Consider the following 21,052-nt stretch of genomic DNA (forward strand, 5'->3'; position numbering starts at 1 on the left):
AACAGACTATGAAACAGAGATATATGTGCAGAGCTTCTTTTGGGAGAAGCTGAGCCACAATGCATTTGCAACAGAGGCCTCAGCCAATCCTACAGGAACTTCTGATCCTAGGATGGCCTCTGTGTTAAAGCAAGAGAGCTAGGCATTTGGGTGCCCATTTCAGTTAGTCATTGCATGTGGGCTGACCCAGAGGAGGAGCAATAACCCCTTGGCTTCTGCCATTCTCGGAGAGTGACTCAGCTACGTGCCTTTGGCATTTGGGTGAATGAGTGACTTTGTCCTGGAAAGGGTGTTTGTGTGGCATACCACAGGTATACCATACCTTTCCTTTAATCCTGAGGGTAGACTTGGATGGGAGATTGGAATGCAAATATTATAGTCGAGATTACTTTGATTTTAATATCAAGGACATACAGAAAGTGTATGTGCTCTGGGAAACCCCTTCTGTGTTCTTCTTTTTTCTATGACATAGCAGTTTACTCAGAAGGCTTTCTCACTACTAATTTTTAAAAAATTATTTTTAGATTACATTTTTAGATTATATTTTTTAATGTATTAAAAATTAGCAGATTGTGGTTCCTTGTTGTCAAAGATCATCTCTCTAATTTCCTACATCATTGCTCTGAGTCTCTGCTTTCTAGCTGTCATCAAGTCCCAAGCAAAGGGTCTGGGCTGAGTCAGGAGGCCAGGTAAACACAGGTACAACCAGAGACTGAATCTTAGTGTAATTTTATGGGAGGGAGGAAAGGCTTACCTTCATTTGTGAACAGGGGCTTTTGAAAATTTGAATTTCGATAGACACTGTATATTGTACGTCTGTGGTTATTTGAGATATAAAAATTTTTGTATTGCCTTCTTAATTTCTTCCTATTTTCTTATTTCAATTATATCAGCACCTAGACTTGTCATAGATCAAGTTAACAATTGCTTCTCTGGTGATTACTTATTCCCAGATGCTCTTTCAAGTAAGAGCTGGCCAATGCTAAGCATGTTTTAGTTTTAAACTGAAGAGACTTTCCATGTATAATTTAGTATTCCATAATAAAAAATTTTTAAAGAAGTGAACTTGTTATGTTGAATTCTTTATTGGGGGCATGTACTGCTTATCATTATATAGAATGTGCTCTATTTTTGCTAGAAAAGTTAAAAGATGTCTTGCTATTAGGCAGTTTGGAATAATTTATTTATAGATTTACTTTAAATATACCCTGTGATAGAGGAAAAGGATGAAATTTCCCCTCTATTTAATAAAACACTAATTTTAATTTTACTTATAATTTCCACACCCATTTTGCTTGCATGCTCTAAAGCATAAGTAATTGACTTTCACCCAAAAGTTAGAATCAAATGAAGTTGCATTGAATGAGGAGAATTGCACTGAATCTACACTCTCAAAGGGGAAGGGAGGGAGGATGTTAATTATGTAAGCATCTAAGTTTTGCTCTGTTGGCAGGCTGTATGACATTCATTAGAATTTAAAATTCTCACTTTTACTACAGAATAAGGACACATCTAGAGTTATGTACAATCAGCGAGGTGAGAAGAACAGCTAGGAAGTCACATCAGTAGATAAGTGTAAAAGTCTGTGGTGAGGATTAAGTGAATATATGTTCTTTAATATATTCTTTTTTTTAACATCTTTATTGGAGTATAATTGCTTTACGATGGTGTGTTAGTTTCTGCTGTATAACAAAGTGAATCAGCTATACATATACATATATCCCCATATCTCCTCCCTCTTGCGTCTCCCTCCCACCCTCCCTATCCCACCCCTCTAGGTGGTCACAAAGCACTGAGCTGATCTCCCTGTGCTATGCGGCTGCTTCCCACTAGCTGTCTATTTTACATTTGGGAGTATATATAAGTCCATGCCACTCTCTCACTTTGTCCCAGCTTACCCTTCTTTAATATATTCTTTAGAGTACAGTGTTCTTTAGAGTACAGTGAGGGGAAATTTTAGTACCTCCATAAAAATGTTTAATTTTTTGTGGATTTTTATTTTATAAGGAAAGGCAAAGACCTCAAATGAACTTGGATGAGGGCCTGAACTCAGGCAGTAGCTCCTGGAATGGAAAGGAGGTGTGGAGAATGAGAGAAATAGTCAAGTTTAGGACCAGAAGATTTAGAACCAGTTAGAAGTTTGGGGCAAATAAATAGAGGAAGCAAAGGTGTACCTGGAGTTCTAGTCTGTATACCTAAGAGAATGTTGGTTTTGCTAATTAGTACTGTACAAGAAATTTAGGGAACTTTGTAGTTTCTGGATGAAGAGGAATTTGAATATGTTGACTATTGTATTCAAATATTGAATTTGAGATGTTAATAGTCATTCAGACCAAACTGATCAACCAACAAACAGGAATTAATGCAAAGAAGAGAAACTAGATGCAGACATACTAATTGGGTAGTTAGAAGAGAGGGGGATAAAAGAAGTCTGAAAAGAGGAAGAGAGACCAGCGAAGGACCTTGTTAGAGCCTCTTTGTAAAGAAGAACACAAACTTATTTATGCTAGTGTCTCACAGTCCCTTAGACAAAACTCATAATGGCCCCAGACACAGGCCTAAAGAGCAATCAGAAACACAGGACCTGCTCCTTCTGTGGCCCTGTGGGCTCTTATTTCTGCTTTTGGTGACCTGTCCGCATGCTTTTTTTTGTTGTTGTTGTTCTGAAAATATGTTTTCACTGCTCAGTTTTTCCAAAGATCAAAGGTTGATTGGTCAGGTCACAACGTTATATCACTTTCTTGTTGAAATGCCTGAAAAGATCTGACAAAATCTCCATGTTCCAACTCCCAGTTCCCAAGATAGAAAAGCTAATTGGCCCAGTTTCCATCATGTAACCACTCTGGTCAAAATAACTGTATCCAGAGAGAGGCTGTGTTGTCGTGGAGGTATATAGAATGATGTAAAGAAAGGCTGAGTGGTTACTGGTTTCAGTTGCAGCAGAGAGGTTAGGGAAGGTTAAGTTTTTGTACCAATATGCCCAATTAAACAGAAATTTTAATAGAGTTCTGGGGCCGGAAATGGACAGCAAGAGGTTGAAGATGACCGACTCATGAGGAATTAAACAGCAGGACTCCTCTGAGGTAGATGAAAGGTACAGTAGCCTGAGGAGGTAACAACATTGAAGGAAAGCTGAAGGCTGTCTTTTGTTTTCTATTTACAATAGGGTAGAATATGACCATGATTATTGCTTAGGTTGGATAGACCCAGTAAAGAGAAAGAGATTGAAGATACAATCAAGGGAAGAGATAGTTGCTGGAGCATGATTCTAGAGGTGGTGAGAGATGATTCAATCAAGAGCACAGGAGGAGATATGATTGATCTTTGGAAGGAAGACATCCTTGTATCATAGGATGTTCAGTGAACATTCAGCGCTGAAATAAATCTCTCTCTGAATACTTATCGTAGTTGTTCCAACTGGGTGATGTTAAATCTCTGGATAACTTAGATCTGTTCTTAGTCATGGAGGCATTTCTGTGTCAGCTAGATTTCCAGGCAGGTATGAGAATTGAGGTCTGGCCTTTCTAATGAGACTGGATGTCAAAAGAACATTTTATTCCCTAAACAGGATGTCTTTCTGTTTAGACTTTTATGTCTTTGAGTGCACAGCCCAAATGATTTTTCAGTACTGCATGGTCTAACTGGGGCAACCAAAAAAAGTCCTAATTTTCATACCAAATTCAATTAAACCAGTTTCCACCTTTCCAGGAAATTGATTCTCAAGTGCTACTTCCATTATTAAAGTACATGCTATATTTTTATTTATATTTATTTATATAATTTTTTACAGGAATGAGATTTATAAACAGTAAAATACATAGATTTCAAGTTTATAATGTGGAGAATTTAAAAAAATGAACACACCTACTATCCCAATTAAGATAGAGAGCATTTGTATCACCCCCAAAAGTTTTCTCATGTCTCTTTGAAGTCAATCCCCACCCTTCATAGGCAACAAATTTTCAGTTTCTGTTGTCATAGATTAGTCTTGCTTTGACCTTAATATAAAAGGAATCGGAGAGTATTTACTCTTTTCTGTCTGGCTTCTTTGCTCAACACGTTTTGAGATTCACGTGTAATAGTGTTTCATTCTGTCTTTATTGCTGATTAGTGCTCCACTATTTTATTTTATTTTTTTAATTTTATTTATTTATTTATTTATTTATTATTCATTTATTGGCTACGTTGGGTCTTTGTCACTGTGCGCGGGCTTTCTCTAGTTGCGGTGAGCGGGGGCTCCACTTTGTTGCGGTGCACGGGCTTCTCATTGCGGTGGCTTCTCTTGTTGCAGAGCATGGGCTCTAGGCACGTGGGCTTCAGTAGTTGTGGCTCGCAGGCTCTAGAGCACAGGCTCAGTAGTTGTGACGCATGGGCTTAGTTGCTCCGTGGCATGTAGCATCTTCCCGGACCAGGGCTCGAACCCATGCCCCTGCATTGGCAGGTGGATTCTTAACCACTGCACGACCAGGGAAGTCCCACTATTTTAAAATACTGTAATTTGTGTATCCTTTCTCCTCCTAATGGATATTTCCCCACCTTTTGGCTATTATTAATGAGGCTGCATAGAAATTCTTATACGTTTGTTTGAGAAAATATATCTTAATTTCTCTTGTGTAAATACATAGGAATGCAGTTGCAGGGCCGTAGTGTAAGTGTAGGTTTAATTCTATAAGAAAACTGCTAAAGTTTTTAAAGTGGTTATGTTCTTTAACGTCCTGTTTAATGCATAAAAATTCTAGTTGCTCTACATACTCTCCAGAATGTGGTATGTAACTCGGCTTTTAAAATCTTATCCATTTTTATCTGTATGAAATGGTATATCTGGTTTTTAATTTGCATTTCCTGATAATTAATGCTATAGAATACATTTCCATGCACCTCCTGGTTAGTTAGAAATCAGTCTGAAATTGTCACTGACTACTAACACACTGTATTGCTTCTAAGGATATGCTCTTGCTATTACAGTGAATTTTTTAGACAGATCAAAAACCATAAAAATGAGCAAAATAAGCTAGCAGTGCCTAGTCATCTATGAAGAATACTTTGTGAACAGATTTTTATTGAGACACCCAAGGTGCAGAGCTCTTTAGATTTCATTAATTAGGCATGTGGACATCTGATCAGTGTACCAATTTGCCAGCAATAATCATAATTTCTTGTTAGAGATATATTCAGTGTAATTTTAGCATAAGGCATATTTTTGGCTGAAATATTTTATGGTATAGACAACTCTTGTAGAAATTCAATAATATCTTATAAATTTGAACCTTACTTTTTCAGAATGTGTGATAATTACTTCATCCAAGAGGGTATTAAATTTGTATTAAGAACAGGATAAATCTGCTCCCCTGACACCCTACTAACATTTAGGTCGAGTTCTGTTTATGGTTGAACAGATTAGTGACAGTTCATAAAATATTGGTACATTTCTTCATTGCTTTTTTTTCCCAGTGAAAATTAATTAAACGACTATTAAATATCAGGCACCCTGATACATTCCATTAGGGAAGACAGATGCAAAAATGAGAGATTATATTACCTCATGCTATTGCTATAATACATGTAATGCAGTGTAGTACAGGTGTGTGTGTGGTTCAGAGAATGTATCTATGGTGTCCAAGTGGGCTCATGATACAGACAGAGGGACACGTTAACTCCTGCCTGGGCCATCAGAGAACTTCTGCAGGGTGGTATTGACCTGGACCTAGAATCCAACTTGCCAAGTAAGGAATTGAAGACACTCTGGCTGCCTTCATGAGTTTTGGCTTAAATAACATTTTGTTGAAGTAAGGGTGGGAGTGATAAAGAAGAAAGTGGATATTAATGAAACCAAACACTATGCCTCACCAAGAAATGTGACAGATGTGTTCACTCTCATTATCACATAATCTTACACATCTTGCAAACACCCCTAGGACATAGATAATATTATTCCTGGTTTATATGTGAGGAATATGAAATATTTGTGGTCTCAATCCCAGTTTCAGAAATGTTAAAATGTGAAAATATGCATGTCTTAAAATCAATAAAATACAATAAAATCATTGTTACAAGCTTCTCATCCACTCCTGTAGAGTATGTAACATTTTAAAAGAAATAACTTTTAACTGTATATAACACTACACATTTTTATCTTCCTCACAGGCCTTCAGAATTAGTATGATTCTTACTCTACCTTGAAAAAACAATGGGCAATTTTCACTCTAAATGAAAACTCTAAAAGAGGGGCTTGTTACAATGGGCCTTTCTTTGCTGTCCTACAGTCAGGAAGGGAATGGGGGTAGAGGAAAGGTCTGCTCAGATTGGGATCTTATTGTTATTTATAAAAACAAACAATAACTAACATTTCTGAGTACTTCTGTGGTTCTAGGCACTCCTCTAATTCTCTCTTACTTAATCTTTACAGCAACATGAGGGAGTTGGTACTGTTATTTTCTCATTTGTCAGATGAGGACACTGAGGAACACAGAGGTTAAACAGTTTGCTCACTGTGTACAGCTAGCTTGAAGCATAGCCAGGATTCACCGTAGGCGGTCTGGCTTAAGCCTCCATCCCATGCCCCACCCCTAACATAATGAATAGTGTATGTTGGAGCTCAGCTGGGCACCAAATGGAATATGCCTTCTATTCACCAAGGACAGAAGTGCTCCCTGCTAGAACTCATGTCATCCTGCTTGAACAGTGTGCTGTGTATGGTTTGGGAACCACACCTATATTGTTCAAATTCTAGCCCCATCACTTGAGTAAGTCTTGAATAAGTCATTGGTGTCTTTGAGTCTCAGTTTTCTTGCTCTTAGAATGAGAGTAATATTTTACCTTGTGAGGATTTTTTTAAGGATTAATCGTTTAAAAATATTGAAGACAGAGTGACGAAGATAGCAAAAAGTGCTTAGGAAGCTTAGATGGGGGTGTGTAATTTGCTCTCACAGGGATCTGAGTCCCTGCCTTGGCACAGGATGCTAGGCTGGTAATGTGTCCAACCAACCTGGTGGGACAGAGACATGGGAAACATTAGAATTAGTGGCAAATTTTGCTCCAGAATGATGTTTTTCCTCTATGGCCTTCCTTTATACAGCTTAAGTGCCAAGTAAGAATTCCAATACATGTCAAAATTGCTCGTAAGATTTTCTTACAGAAACCTCTTTTAATATCAAAAGACTTTCTAGCTCCAGAAAATTACAGACGTTGACTATAGAGAATCAAGGTCAAAGTCAAATCATTTAAGGATAGAGTTAGATTACTACATCACAGAATGTTGCCATGGTAGGAAGATGCCAGCCCTATGGATGTGATTGCTTTAGAGGAAGGCAACACAGCACAGGGAGAAAAACAGTGAAGTTGGGGCAGGAGACCTGCATTTTTTTTTTTTTTTTCCTGTACACGGGCCTCTCACTGCCGTCCTGTTGCGGAGCACAGGCTCCAGACGCTCAGGCTCAGCGGCCATGGCCCACGGGCCCAGCTGCTCCATGGCATGTGGGATCTTCCCAGACCAGGGCACGAACCCATGTCCCCTGCATCAACAGGCATACTCTCAACCACTGCGCCACCAGGGAAGCCCTGAGACCTTCATTTTTGTTCCAGCTCTGCTGTTGGAACTCAGGCAAGTGTTTTGACCTTTCTGGGTTTTCACTTCACATTGTGCACATTTGAGGATTAGTGTTGTTTGAACTGTACTCTCCAAGCCCTAGGAACCTGTAGAGGGTCTGTATGGGCTGTAGCTAGTGTGGAAGCATCAGGTAAAGTAAGACTCCAGCTCTGCTTCTTTAATTCAACCAAAGGGGCTCTGCTTTGATCAGTTATATTCATTGAGTTTCCACGTCTGTTTAGTTGGGGGAAAATAGAAGGGGTAGTGGTGAGTTGTGAGGATAAAAACCAAGTAAACTAAAACAACTTGGCTCTGAAATGACATCATTCTAAGTTGCTCATCTGTAGCCAGTGTACCTGTGCTCTGCTCTCTGTACATGTCTGTGGGCAGAAGTTGCAAAGACTGAAAAAGACCTAGTTCTTATTCTCCAGACGTGTATTCTCTAGCTGGAATAGGGCCAAGCCATGGCCAAGACAGTAAGTGGACAAGACTTAAAGGCTCCTCAAGTCTCTCATATCTGGCCCATCCTACTACTTGTCTCCTTTGGTGGGAGACTCTCCCCAACCCCATGCTTTTCTGTGTTCTCTCTGCTCTCCCTCCTGCTCTTAAGGAATGGTCTCATAAACCTTTTATACCAAGATACAAGGTGATACATGCCTCAAAACCTTGGAGCCCCTTGGTGAGATTTGCATTTCAACAAAGACCAAATCTTAAACAAAGGTGATAAAGCTCTAATTATAGCTTCTTCTTGAGGCAGGTGTTCTTCTTCAAACATGTTACATAGGTGACCACTTTTTTCCCTAAGGTTGGCTCTTATGGGCATAGCAGTAGAGCACTGTGTTTATGAGAAAAGACTCTGAAGCCAGTCAGTTTGGGTTGCATTTCTAGCTGCATCACTTCGTAGCTGTGTGTCTTTGGGCCAGCTACTCAGGTTCTCAGTTTCTTCATCTGCAAAGTGGGTATCAATTACAATACCTACTGCATTAAAAATATTGAAGACAGAGTGACGAAATATTATAAACAAACATTAATATAGTAATCTCTACAAAGGACTCAAGACAGAGTACAGCATATAATAAGCATTAAACAAATGGAAAAACATGTACAAGAGCTATTTGGTAAATAGTTTAGAAGAATGATGAAAGACTAAATATCACGGTTTAGACTATATGGGATAGATGAAAAAGAAAAGATGACTAAGTAGTTAAAGAAACTATTGCAGAAAAGATTAGTCTTGATCTGGCTTTTAAATGGTTGAGGCCAGATTAGCTGGAGGACATTCTAGGCAGGGTGAAGAACAAGAATAAAAGCGACAATGGAGGAATAAGCTTAGTGTATCCACGGAACCATGAAGAGGCCTAGAATAGAGGGCATACAATAGTCTGTAGCAGGAGAATAAGAGGAAAACTATATTTAAGGAAGATTAGATGGAAATCAGTTCATTGGATGGTTTGGAGTGGCAGAGTATATTACTTTAGGAGGCTAGTAAGCTATTGCAGTATTAAATATCTAGAGTAAGGAGAAGGTACATTATTATAGTGAAGGAACCAAGTTTTAGAGTCAGGAGACCCAGGCAACTACTTTAGCATCTATGAGACTCACCATCCCTAACCATAAACTGTGGATAATATCCTCATAAGGTTACCGAGAAGATCAGGAGTTGATACAAAAGTACTTTGTAGGTTCCAAAGAATTGGAATAATAATTACAGAATTATTAGTACTAGATGTCATTGTGCACTTCTAAACCAAAGTAGCAGCAATGGAGGTGAATAAAAATGTAGATGGGCTGTTGTTTGATGAAAAAAATTCATGAAATATCTTATTAGCTAGAAAAAAGAGGGCATGAATCATTTGGCCTTCATTCTTGGGGAAATGGGTCTTTCTGTTTATTAAAAAAATGATTTATTAGCTTAGGATAAACCTCTTAAGTTTGCTCATTTTTGTTGAAAATATTTTCATATGTATTGGTTTATTGTTTGTGCCTTAACATAAGGCAAACAATGAAGCGTTCACAGGACATTATTTCAGTTGTTATTGTGTTTCAGCAATTTTCATTGTCCTAGTCATCCCTGTGACCATCAGTTACATTAGATATATAATTCTTTTACTCCTTCATATAAAAAGATATATAAAACAGTTATAAATCTTCATTGATCCAATAAAGACATTCTAGAAGATGCTTTTTAAAACTTGATCTTTTTTTTTTCTTATCTCCTGCCTTGTCCCAGCTCCTCTGCTGGTCCCTCTCATCAGCTCCTTGTGGCTATTGGTGTGACTAGCTTTCCCTTCCATTTCCAGCTACCCAGGTTTGTTACATTGTTGTGCTTTAAGGATCCTACTCATGAAGTTTTGTGGTCAGCACGCTGACCAGTGCTGTTTTCCCTTGGGCATTCTGGCTCTGATGAGCGGCCCCCATGCATGGTTAGATTTGCTCTGTTTCTGCAGCAGCACCTCTTCATTCCCATCTGATGGGAAGTTTCTTCCAGTCAGCTGTTTTCCAAAGCACCAAGAATTTCCTGTTGAACAGATATTTGGTGAGCCACGTTCATATATTTCTCTGATTTATTTTTGGAAAAATGTCTCTTAAACCAGCAGTCAGAGTAGAGGGTATTTACTGCTGAGGTACTGTAATGAGAAACAGAGGCTTTCTTGCTCTCTTCTGGTGGGGGATCAATTATCCTCCTAACAGGGTCCTGGATGCTTAACACAAAGTCAATGCCAACAAAGGAGCAGTTAAAGAGTGAGATTTCCCTACTGGGCTGGTAGCAGGGATTAAGCAGATAGTAATAAATAGAAGGTCAGAAATGAAGGTGGCAAGCCTGAGGTTCCTACACCAGAGGTGGGAATTCAGCTCAGGAACTGTGAAGGAAGCATCATGCTGAAGTAGAGAGGGCAGGACTTGGGGAGGCAACCTAGTAGGGCTGTATCACATCATGCTTCTTTGTCTTCTCTCTCCCTTGCAAGTTAACATTTAGATACCCAGTTCACCTATTTTACTGTATTTGATAAGGAACTTAAAATTGTTTATTTATCTGAAAATACTTTAACTTAGTTTTGGTAATGATTTAGCAATAAATTGCTGACTGTTCAAATGTTCATTAGCTCTTTTAGCCCACAAGGATGCCTACTGTTATAGTCATACTAAATAGCTCTTTTACAAAATGGATTTGTTAACATACAGGCAAAAAATATTTTATTCCCCATTGAACCCTAATAGACAGTTTGGAGTTGATACACTTGCAGTCCAAATCTGGGGCCGGGAGTCAAGGCTGTGTTGCTTGTTAGCTGCATATATTAAGGCAAGTTTTCTCAAAACTCTAAACCTCAGCTTCCTTTTCTGGAAAATAATAATACTAATTTCACACAATTATTATGGGAATGAAGTGAAATGAGGTAAATTTTAGAAAATTACATACACAGTGCTTGGCATATAGTAAGTAACAATTAAATATTATTACTAAGGCATCTCATAATAGTCTAGTATTTTAATCTTTTTCAAAATCCTCCTTCCCAAAACTTTAAATCTTACCCCCAAACTTCATTACTGAAAAGAATGTGTGGCTGTATAATTAAAGGTAAATATGCGATTTTGAATTCAAGTAAAGAATCATGTGATGATATGTTGGTCTCCCCATCCCTCCTCAATCCCTTCGCCTCCCACATACCTCATACTGATGCTGATTTTGTCCTGATCTGGGCTGCTCCCATTTTTAAAAAGAAAGAACTTTAGAGAGGAGAGTAGGTATGTGGATTTTTATGTGGTGGTTGTTAGGACTTGTGTCAATTTCCACTGGCAACATTCACTTTACATGCAACTGATAGCTTCATAGACCCCAGGACTATGGACCAAGATACCTTTTTTTTTTAATGTAGATTTAATTAATTTATTTATTTTTGGCTGCGTTGGGTCTTTGTTGCTGTGCGCGGGCTTTCTCTAGTTGTGGCAAGCGGGGGCTACTCTTCATTGCGGTGTGTGGGCTTTTCATTGCGGTGGCTTCTCTTTGTTGCGGAGCACGGGCTCTAGGTGCACGGGCTTCAGTAGTCGTGGCTCGTGGGCTCTAGAGTGCAGGCTCAATAGTTGTGGTGCACGGGCTTAGTTGATCCACAGCACGTGGGATCTTCCCAGACCAGAGCTTGAACCCACCTCCCCTGCACTGGCAGGCAGATCCTTAACAACTATATCACCAGGGAAGTCCCAAGATATCTTTTTGCTTTAGTTATCTTTCATAAAGCTCTGGTGGAAGCTATTGGGAGGGAGGATAACGTGGTGCCATTTACTAGCTGTGTAACTTTAGCTGTATCTTTTAATCTCTTTGAACCTCTTGTTTCTTCATCTGTAAAATGGACATATAATAAAGTCTTCTTTAACAGGTTTCTGTGAGGATTAATTGGGATAGTTTAAGCTTCTGGAACATAACAGGTGTTCATTAAATGTTAGCTTCCTTCTCTACCCTGGCCACTTGTCTGAAGGAGGTACCCCGGCTGATATCTGAGACTCAGTAACCTTAGTAAGGCAGCTGTGGCTTTGTAAGGAGAGAGAGAGAGAGAACCCAGTGACTAGGAAGGTGGGATTTCAGTATTGGAAAATTGCCGCTGGACCATAGAGGTATAAAGCATTCTCCATTTCCCCTCCAGTTTCTTCTTTAAAATATATGCTATATTTTTTCATCTTATCCTCCAACCTAGCAGGATTCCTAAGTTTCCTCCTACTTCTATCTATCTTAATTTTCACAAGAGATACCACACTATGAATCTTCTGTCATTACTTCTTGCATCTTTTCAACAGCCTTCTTAGTTCTCATGACAACTAATATGTACTGGGCTTTGCTCTGTTTTAAATACTGTTCTAAGAACTTCACATGTGTTAACTCATCCCAAATATCCCATGAGGAGGTACTATTTCTGTCCCAATTTAATAAATGTACAAGTGAAGGCAGTATAGAAGTGACTTTCTCAAGCTCATATAACTATTGTAATATGTCTCAGAACTGGAATTCCAATGCAGGTAATCTGAATCCAGAGGCCGTGCTGAAAACTGATAACTGTTAGTGCCTCCTCATCAAATAGCGCTTCTAAACCTAAGTTTCAAACCTTTCCACATTCGGTTTAGGTTTTGCCCATCCAGACCCATCTCCCTCTAGTCCCCATCTCTCTCCAAGGTGGGTGTGTCTCCATCTTTGGACATGACATGAATGTTTGTGATGCTTGCCTTCTGCTTAAACTGATTTTCTTTCTCTGGATCATTTAAGGCCTAGTTCAGCTAGTTCAGGCTTCTTTGTATCTTTATTGTTTGTCTAGTAATTCATGGGCTTGTTGTTTCTCCATTCATTCACTTGTTCATATATTTATTCATTTGTCCAGCAAACATTATGAGTCTATTACATATCAAGTAACATAGATATTTAAAGTTAAATAGGACATAGCCCCTGCCCTTCAAATCACAGTCAGATTTGAGAGATAGACATATAAATAAAATGTTTCACACAAATAATTACTGTATTGTAAGTTACCATAACAAAGGTACATTCAAGGTATTGTGGGAGCAAAGAGGAGGAAGTGTTGGACTCTGAAGAGGTCAAACAAGATGATGTGGATCCCTGCTGGATCCCTGCTGGATCTAAGATACATAGGTGAATATATAGAGATATTAATGAGTGAGGCATGTGGGGATAGAAGGAAGGGGAAAGGATGGCAGCAGAAGGAACAGCATGGACGCATTGGTGAGGCAACAATATGGTAATCAGGGAACTGTTACTACTTCAGCCCCTTGGGCAGATGTGCTTGGGGGAGTGACAGGAAATGAAACTGCTGAGAAAGGTAATCTCTTAAGTAGAAGAAATTATATCTTTTAAATATATTAATTTTAGAGAGGAAGATTTGAGAGAAGGGCCAAATTAGAGCTAGGAAGACCATATAGGATACAACTGTGGTAGTCTGGATGAGAAATTGTGGAGTTCAGAACTAAGGCATCACTAGTGGGATAAGGGGACATACATCAGGTATGGATATGGGATGGATCATGTTGAATCTAGAATGATTCCTGAGTATATGTCTTGGGTAAATTAATAACTATGATGATATGATATTAGTTGAGATTAATAATTTGGGAAAATGACTAGGTGTTGTATGGAGTTTAATTTTAGACAACCAGGTGAAGACATTAATAAGTAGCTGAAATGTGGGTTAATTTGGAGGTAAGTATGCATCTGTGAAAACATCACCAAAATTTATGCTATGAACATATCCATCATTACCACAATCTATGCTGTAAACATATCCATCATCACCCAAAGTTTCTTACTGCCTTTCTGTCTTTATAATTATTACTATTTTGTGATATGAACACAACATTAGATCTACCCTTTTAGCAAAATATTAAGTATACAGTATTATTACCTAACGGCACTGCGATGTACTGTAGATCTCCAGGGCTTATTCATCTTGCATGACTGAAACATTGTACCTTTTAGACCAATTCTTCAATAACCACTTATTGAATGTTTATTATGTCTGCTGGGTTCAGGATGTTTAAAATTGGGCAAGTCATAGTCTTACTCTTAAAGAGGACATAGTCCAGTGGATGGAGACAGAAATGAGATTATAATACAGAAGAATTCGAATTGCTATGCACTGGATTGTGGGAGAGTGTGGCAAAGAGAGAGAAAAGCTCATTGTGGGTGGTCAGTGAAGTCTTCACTGGACAAATGATTCTGAAGTTGAAACACAATTTTTACAGATAGGAAGAGCTAGACATGAATGATATTCTAGGTAGAGAGAATAGAAGAGTTACTGAGGTGTGAAAGAGCGTAGAGCCTGTAGTGAATAACAAGCTGTTCTGTATGGTTGGAATACAGAGCAAGTGAGTTTGTCTCTGCAGCTATGCCCACATGTCCACAGGTTTGTGTGTTGAAGCAGAGCTTCAATGTAGATTGAATTTTCCTGTTCAAAATTTTTCCAACCGTTATAGTCTAGAACAATAGCTCTGAACTAGTAATGCAGGTCAAGAACTCTAGACACAATTTCATGAAAACTTTAGAGGCATTGACAAAATTGCTGCATTCATTTAAATAAAAAGCAGGTATTTGTTTCCAAGTTTGAGAGACCCAGGATCTTAGATTGAGTGATTAGTGGAACAATTTATTTTATCAAAGTTGGTTTTAAAATAATTTATCTACCCTACTGCTACTTAACTTTCTTTTCTTTTTTTTTAACATCTTTATTGGAGTATAATTGCTTTACAATGTTGTATTAGTTTCTGCTATACAACAAAGTGAATCAGCTCTATATATACATATATCCCCATTACTTAACTTTCTAAAGTCTTTTCTTTCCCCACAAGGAGAGATCACATAGGAATACAATAAATATTTTTTGAATTTAATTCAGGAATTAATTTCTTGCAATTTTTATTAGTAGAAAACATGGCATGTAATTCTGAATGAATACTAAATTGTTTCAGACAAGCAGAATTAGACTCTTAACAGCTTATGAAACCCAGAAGACATGGGTTTAGAGTCTGTCTGTTTCTCTCCTCCATCTTTTTTGCTTCCCTTTCTCATTGCAGTGCCCTGTCTCTTGTGAAGCTTGGCTCCTGGCCAGATAATGTATTCCTCAAGTCCCTGCAGGACCCTAGTAAAGTGAAATTGGCAGATTTCCAAGTGGAGGGAGCTGATAAAGAGCCATCAGGCTCCTAAAACAATATGCAGTTTGTGATGTATTCTTTAAAGAATTAAATAGATTATTTATCTACCCAAATCCATAGTTTGATAGCGACAAAGGCTTTTGGTCATTACTATTATTCTGTGATATATTTCAGTGATAAAATAGTAAGTTCAGTTCAACAAAATTGTGTGTGAATACCTACCACATACAAGGCACAGTGCTGGTAAAGCAGCAAAATTAATGTAAACTGTCTTCTTTTTCATGTAATTCAAAAAACTAGCTATCACAAATATGATTTACTTGTGTGGTCATTTGCATTATAAAATACCAAATCATAGGATGAATTATATTCAACCAATGTTTGATTATCTTTAGACATGTTTCATTTGTGGTACAATTTTGTTTTTGTGATTTGGTGTTCTATCTTCAGTCATGGTCCTAACCCTAGGGATGGGTTTCCTGACACCTGCCACAAGGCTGCACTGGTTGCCTAAGGTGGCTTTGCTTTCTCAATCCACATACTCTCAGAACTGAGATGTGTTATCCTCATTTTCAAATATATTTTCCTATTGTGCTGTTATTGTTATTATAATGCCTAAATTTGATATAACTATTTTTTTCAATTCATGATACTCCATTGACAAATTTGATGTCTATGCAAGATGTATTTTATCTTGGTATTTATGTCATCACATGAAATGTTTTCTTACTTGAATTACTTTAGTCATTATTTAAGAATTATCAATCATTGAATACCTAGAATAACAAGATTATTTGAATTTAAAAAATCTTACCTACATGGGTAATATTAATTTGATGAATTTTAAATGTTTGAGGTGGGGGGAATACATTTAAACTGAAATGCTTATTTTTGTATAAGTAAATGTAATTGTAGGAAAAGATATAAAGTGGAAATAATAAGACCATGCAGGTAATATAGCTTTTTTAATTTGCCTGTCACCTTACACAACATTTTCTAAATAATTATTATTACCTTTACTAGTATTTTAATTGTGTCCACCCATAAGTGATTTAGGAAAAGAAAATTATAATTTAAACATAGTTATTTGTTCTGATTTGCTTTAACTAGTTGTTTTAAAAGTAACTCTGTTGAAATTCAGATATTTCCCTTTCCCCTCTGCAATTTTTCACACATTGTGTATCTTGAATAGCTTTGAAAAATGTTGGAAATGGGATAAATCTAGGATTGAATTCTGATATTCATTTTAACGTTCCTTTCTTTTAGGTACTGCATGAAGTTATGTGGAAATGAAAGCGATTCACGAAACCCCTCCTCCAAGAGTGAATGAATGTCTTTCATAAATGGAGCTTGGCTTCTGGTTTTCCCAGGACACTGACATTGTGGCAGAGACACAGAGGCTCTTCCTGCTATTTCAGTGATTCACAGGACATCTGAACAGTGATGCTGGCCTTGGATTTACAGATTTCCATCCTGATACCTTATTTACTTCTTTGGGACAGAAAAGCTTGCACTAATTGCTCTCCATGGTGGCTAATCTTTTCAAGAGCCTGATTTTACCTTACATCCATAAGCTTTGCAAAGGAATGTTTACAAAGAAATTGGGAAATACAACCAAAAAAAAAGAGAATCGTCAGCCGAAAAAGGATCAAGACATTCTTATTGCTGGCCAGACCAAACCCCCTAAATTTTCTAATACTTTGAAAAGCACTGTAAAGAAGATTGCAAAGTGTTCATCCGCTCGCAACTTATCCACTGAAGAAGACGAGGCTAACAAAGAATTTTCCCTCTCCCCCACGTTCAGTTACCGAGTAGCTATTGCCAATGGCCTCCAGAAAAATATTCATATAACCAATGGTGAGGATGAGGATATCCTTCAGGAGTTATCTTCCATTGAGAGTTCCTACTCAGAATCACTCAGTGAACTAAGGAGCAGTACAGAAAACCAGGCACAGTCAACACACACGATGCCAGTTAGACGCAACAGGAAGAGTTCAAGCAGCCTGGCACCCTCAGAAGGGAGCTCCGATGGGGAACGCACTCTGCATAGCTTAAAACTAGGAGCTTTACGCAAACTGAGGAAATGGAAAAAGAGTCAAGAGTGTGTCTCCTCGGATTCAGAGTTGAGCACAATGAAGAAAACCTGGGGAATCAGAAGCAAATCTTTGGACAGAACTGCCCGAAACCCAAAGACCAGTGCCCTGGAGGCCGGATTCAGTTCCTCTGGCTGCATTAGCCAAACACAGGATGTCATGGAAATGATCTTTAAGGAACTTCAGGGAATAAGTCAGATTGAAACAGAACTTTCTGAACTCCGAGGGCATGTCAATGCTCTCAAGCATTCCATCGATGAGATCTCCAGCAGCGTGGAGGTTGTACAAAGTGAAATTGAGCAACTCCGTACAGGGTTTGTCCAGTCTCGGAGGGAAACCAGGGACATCCATGATTATATTAAACACTTAGGTCATATGGGTAGCAAGGCAAGCCTGAGATTCTTAAATGTGCCCGAAGAAAGATTTGAATACATTGAAAGTGTGGTGTACCAAATTCTAATAGATAAAATGGGTTTTTCAGATGCACCAAATGCTATTAAAGTTGAATTTGCTCAGAGGATAGGACACCAAAGGGATTGCCCCAGTGCAAAGCCTCGACCCATCCTTGTGTATTTTGAAACCCCTCAGCAAAGGGATTCCGTCTTAAAAAAATCATATAAACTCAAAGGAACAGGCATCGGAATCTCGACAGATATTCTTACTCATGACATCAAAGAAAGAAAAGAGAGAGGGATACCATCCTCCCAGACATATGAGAGCATGGATATAAAGCTGTCTACTCCAGAGCCCAAAATGAAGAAGAACAGTTGGCAGTCACCTGATGACAGTGATAGAGAGCTGGAATCTGACCTCAATAGAAACAGTTATGCTGTGCTTTCCAAGTCAGAGTTTCCAACAAAAGGAAGTACTTCCAAGTCAAGTTCAAAATCACACAATGCTAGAGCCAAGAATAAAACTTCTAGTAGCAGCAGAATTGCAAATAAATCAGAATATGATAAAATTTCCTTGTATTTGCCAGAATCAGATAACTTGGCAAAGCAAACCACAACCTATTATGCAGCTGCAACACCTCTCTGGCACTCACAGAGTGACTTTTTCACCACTAAACTTAGTCATTCTGAATCAGACTTTTCTAAATTGTGTCAATCTTATTCGGAGGATTTTTCAGAAAATCAGTTTTTCACTAGAACTAATGGAAGCTCCCTCCTGTCGTCTTCAGACCGGGAACTTTGGCAGAGGAAACAGGAGGGTACACCTCCCTTGTATGACAGCCCTCAGGATCAGTGTTTGAATGGGGCTTCTCAGGGTGTCCAAGTACAGAGTGAAATTGAGAACACAGAAACTGTGGACAGTGGAGTGAGTAATAGCATGGTGTGTGCATCTGGAGACCAGAGTCACTACAGTGATTCTCAGCTCTCTTTCCATGAAGATCTTTCTCCATGGAAGGAATGGAATCAAGTAGAGCAAGGAGCTGATTTAGGTTTAGATTCATCCACCCAGGAAGTTTTTGACTATGACACAAACAGTCTATCTGATCAACAACTAGATGTTTACCATAAAGACCTAGAAGACTTGGGAAAGTGCCACAGTGTCCTTCAGGATGACTCTGAGAGCTATGATTTAACCCAAGATGACAACTCATCTCCATGTCCTGGGTTGGATAATGAACTACAAGGACAGTGGGTTGGTCAATATAATTCTTATCAGGAAGCTAATTCTAATGAGCTGTACCAAAACCCAAACCAGTTATCCATGATGTATCGAAGTCAAAGTGAATTGCAAAGTGATGACTCAGAGGATGCCCCACCCAAATCTTGGCATAGTCGATTAAGCATTGACCTTACTGATAAGGCTTTCAGCTTCCCCAAATTTGGATCCACACTACAGAGGGCTAAATCAGCCTTGGAAGTGGTATGGAACAAAAGCACACAGAGTCTCAGTGGGTATGAGGACAGCGGCTCTTCCTTAATTGGGAGATTTCGAACATCATCCCAATCAACTGCAAATGAATCAAGTACCACGCTTGACTCTGATGTCTACACAGAGCCTTATTACTACAAAGCAGAGGGTGAGGAAGACTATAGTGAACCAGTGGCTGATAATGAAACAGATTATGTTGAAGTGATGGAACAAGTCCTTGCTAAGCTAGAAAACAGGACTAGTATTACTGAAACAGATGAACAAATTCAGGAATATGATCACCCTTCATATGAAACACCTTATGAAACCCCACAAGATGAGGGTTATGATGGGCAGGGAGATGATGTGGCTAGTGAAGGGGGATTGGAACCCTTAAAGGAAACAGCTGAAATGAAAATAAAAGAAGATGAAAACCAAAACATCCCTGAAAAACCCCTGGAAATCATAAAGCCAAAGAAGATTCGTCCCTCTTTCAAAGAAGCAGCTTTGAAAGCCTATAAGAAGCAAATGGCAGAATTGGAAGAGAAGATCCTGGCTGGAGGTATTTATGTTTAAATGCTACATTATGAGCTCATTGTGTTTTACCATTGGGTGGTGTTCTTTAGAGCATGTTCTATGTTTACTCTTGGGGGAAGGAATTTACTTTCAAGGAATTTGCATGTTTATTCTGAGAAGGATTTTATTTTACTCAACTCCCCCAACAAGTTGGGCTTGATGATTTAAAATCAAAGTGTTTTCAAATAGCTCATACTAAAATAAGCCCTATACTCTGTGGCTCAAGATTTCTGTGCTAGGATTAAGCAAAAACCCCATTTCATATTTCCAACTTTATTGTATCAGTTATCAAAGGAAGAATGAATGAAATCAAAGAGCAGCCTGGGGTCTACTTTTTGGTCCTGTTAGGTTTTACAGGGATTGGGAAAAAGATAAAATTAGTCTTATAGAATTAGGAAAGATGGACTCCCAGATTTCCCACTCCTTTTCCCATCAAATCTATACTTTGGAGCCTGCCAGCAGGAAGAGCTAGTTCTGCACAGCCAACCACAGCCCATACCATGGAGGACCACAACCTCCCTCACTACCACCGATACAGCTGAGGGAAGGTATTAGAGCCAAAACCCTAGGCTGTACCTGAGTGGTCACAAGTCACTTTTTTGGAGGATAAAGGAGATAGAGTTGAGTAGCTTCCTCCCAGAGTGGAGTAGAAGTCTCTTGCCCATTATGGAAATGAAAGCAGTACCTTACCTAATAATTTTACTTGACCTCCTGGGGGAACAATTTTGGATCATATACTTTGGAAAAGTAGCTGCATGTAAATAAAATTTTTTTTGACTTTTTATTTATCAACCAAACTTCATCTGCACTTACCTCAATCCCTTACCATTTATGTTATTTGCATGCTTATCTCTATATCTTTGGGATAGTTTGATATAATCTCAGTTTTAATGAATTACATATTGTTAATGGTTTCCTTGATTATGGCATTGTCATCTTTAAAATACTTACTGTACATAATACTCCATAAGTGTATATATTTATATGATCAAGTGTTACTTGCTATTATGAAATAATATAGTAATTTCTTCAGCCAGTAGCTGATTATGGCTTCTTTTTCTTAAGCAAAATTGTGATCAGATACTACTCCAAACTGGCCATTTTCTGGTTGACATGGGTGGATCATTGAATAATCAGATACCTTTATGGTTAAACTGTTTCAGGCCCTAAAACAAGTGAAATAATTATTAGGGTTCTCTGCTCTAAAATCCTGTCCATATAAAACAACATATCTTATGTAATTTATTTAAAGAACAATATAAGTAAAGGGCATCTTGGGTACATTGGCTGTGTT

General features: G+C 38.4%; 1 protein-coding gene across 1 annotated transcript in view; it reads left to right on the forward strand.

The window, feature by feature from the left end:
• Window positions 1-21,052, forward strand: part of UNC13C (unc-13 homolog C) — a gene marked incomplete at its 3' end in the record, with an annotated part of 622,886 nt that overhangs the window by 17,887 nt on the left and 583,947 nt on the right. The window contains exon 3 of the mRNA XM_082618350.1: window positions 16,496-19,744. Within this exon, the coding sequence (XP_082474476.1) occupies window positions 16,756-19,744 (2,989 nt within the window). The 5' untranslated portion in view covers window positions 16,496-16,755. The remainder of the gene's footprint in view (window positions 1-16,495; window positions 19,745-21,052) is intronic.

Source organism: Mesoplodon mirus (genome assembly GCF_964341445.2).
Source record: "Mesoplodon mirus genome assembly, chromosome: 4".
NCBI classification, from domain to species: Eukaryota; Metazoa; Chordata; class Mammalia; order Artiodactyla; family Ziphiidae; genus Mesoplodon; species Mesoplodon mirus.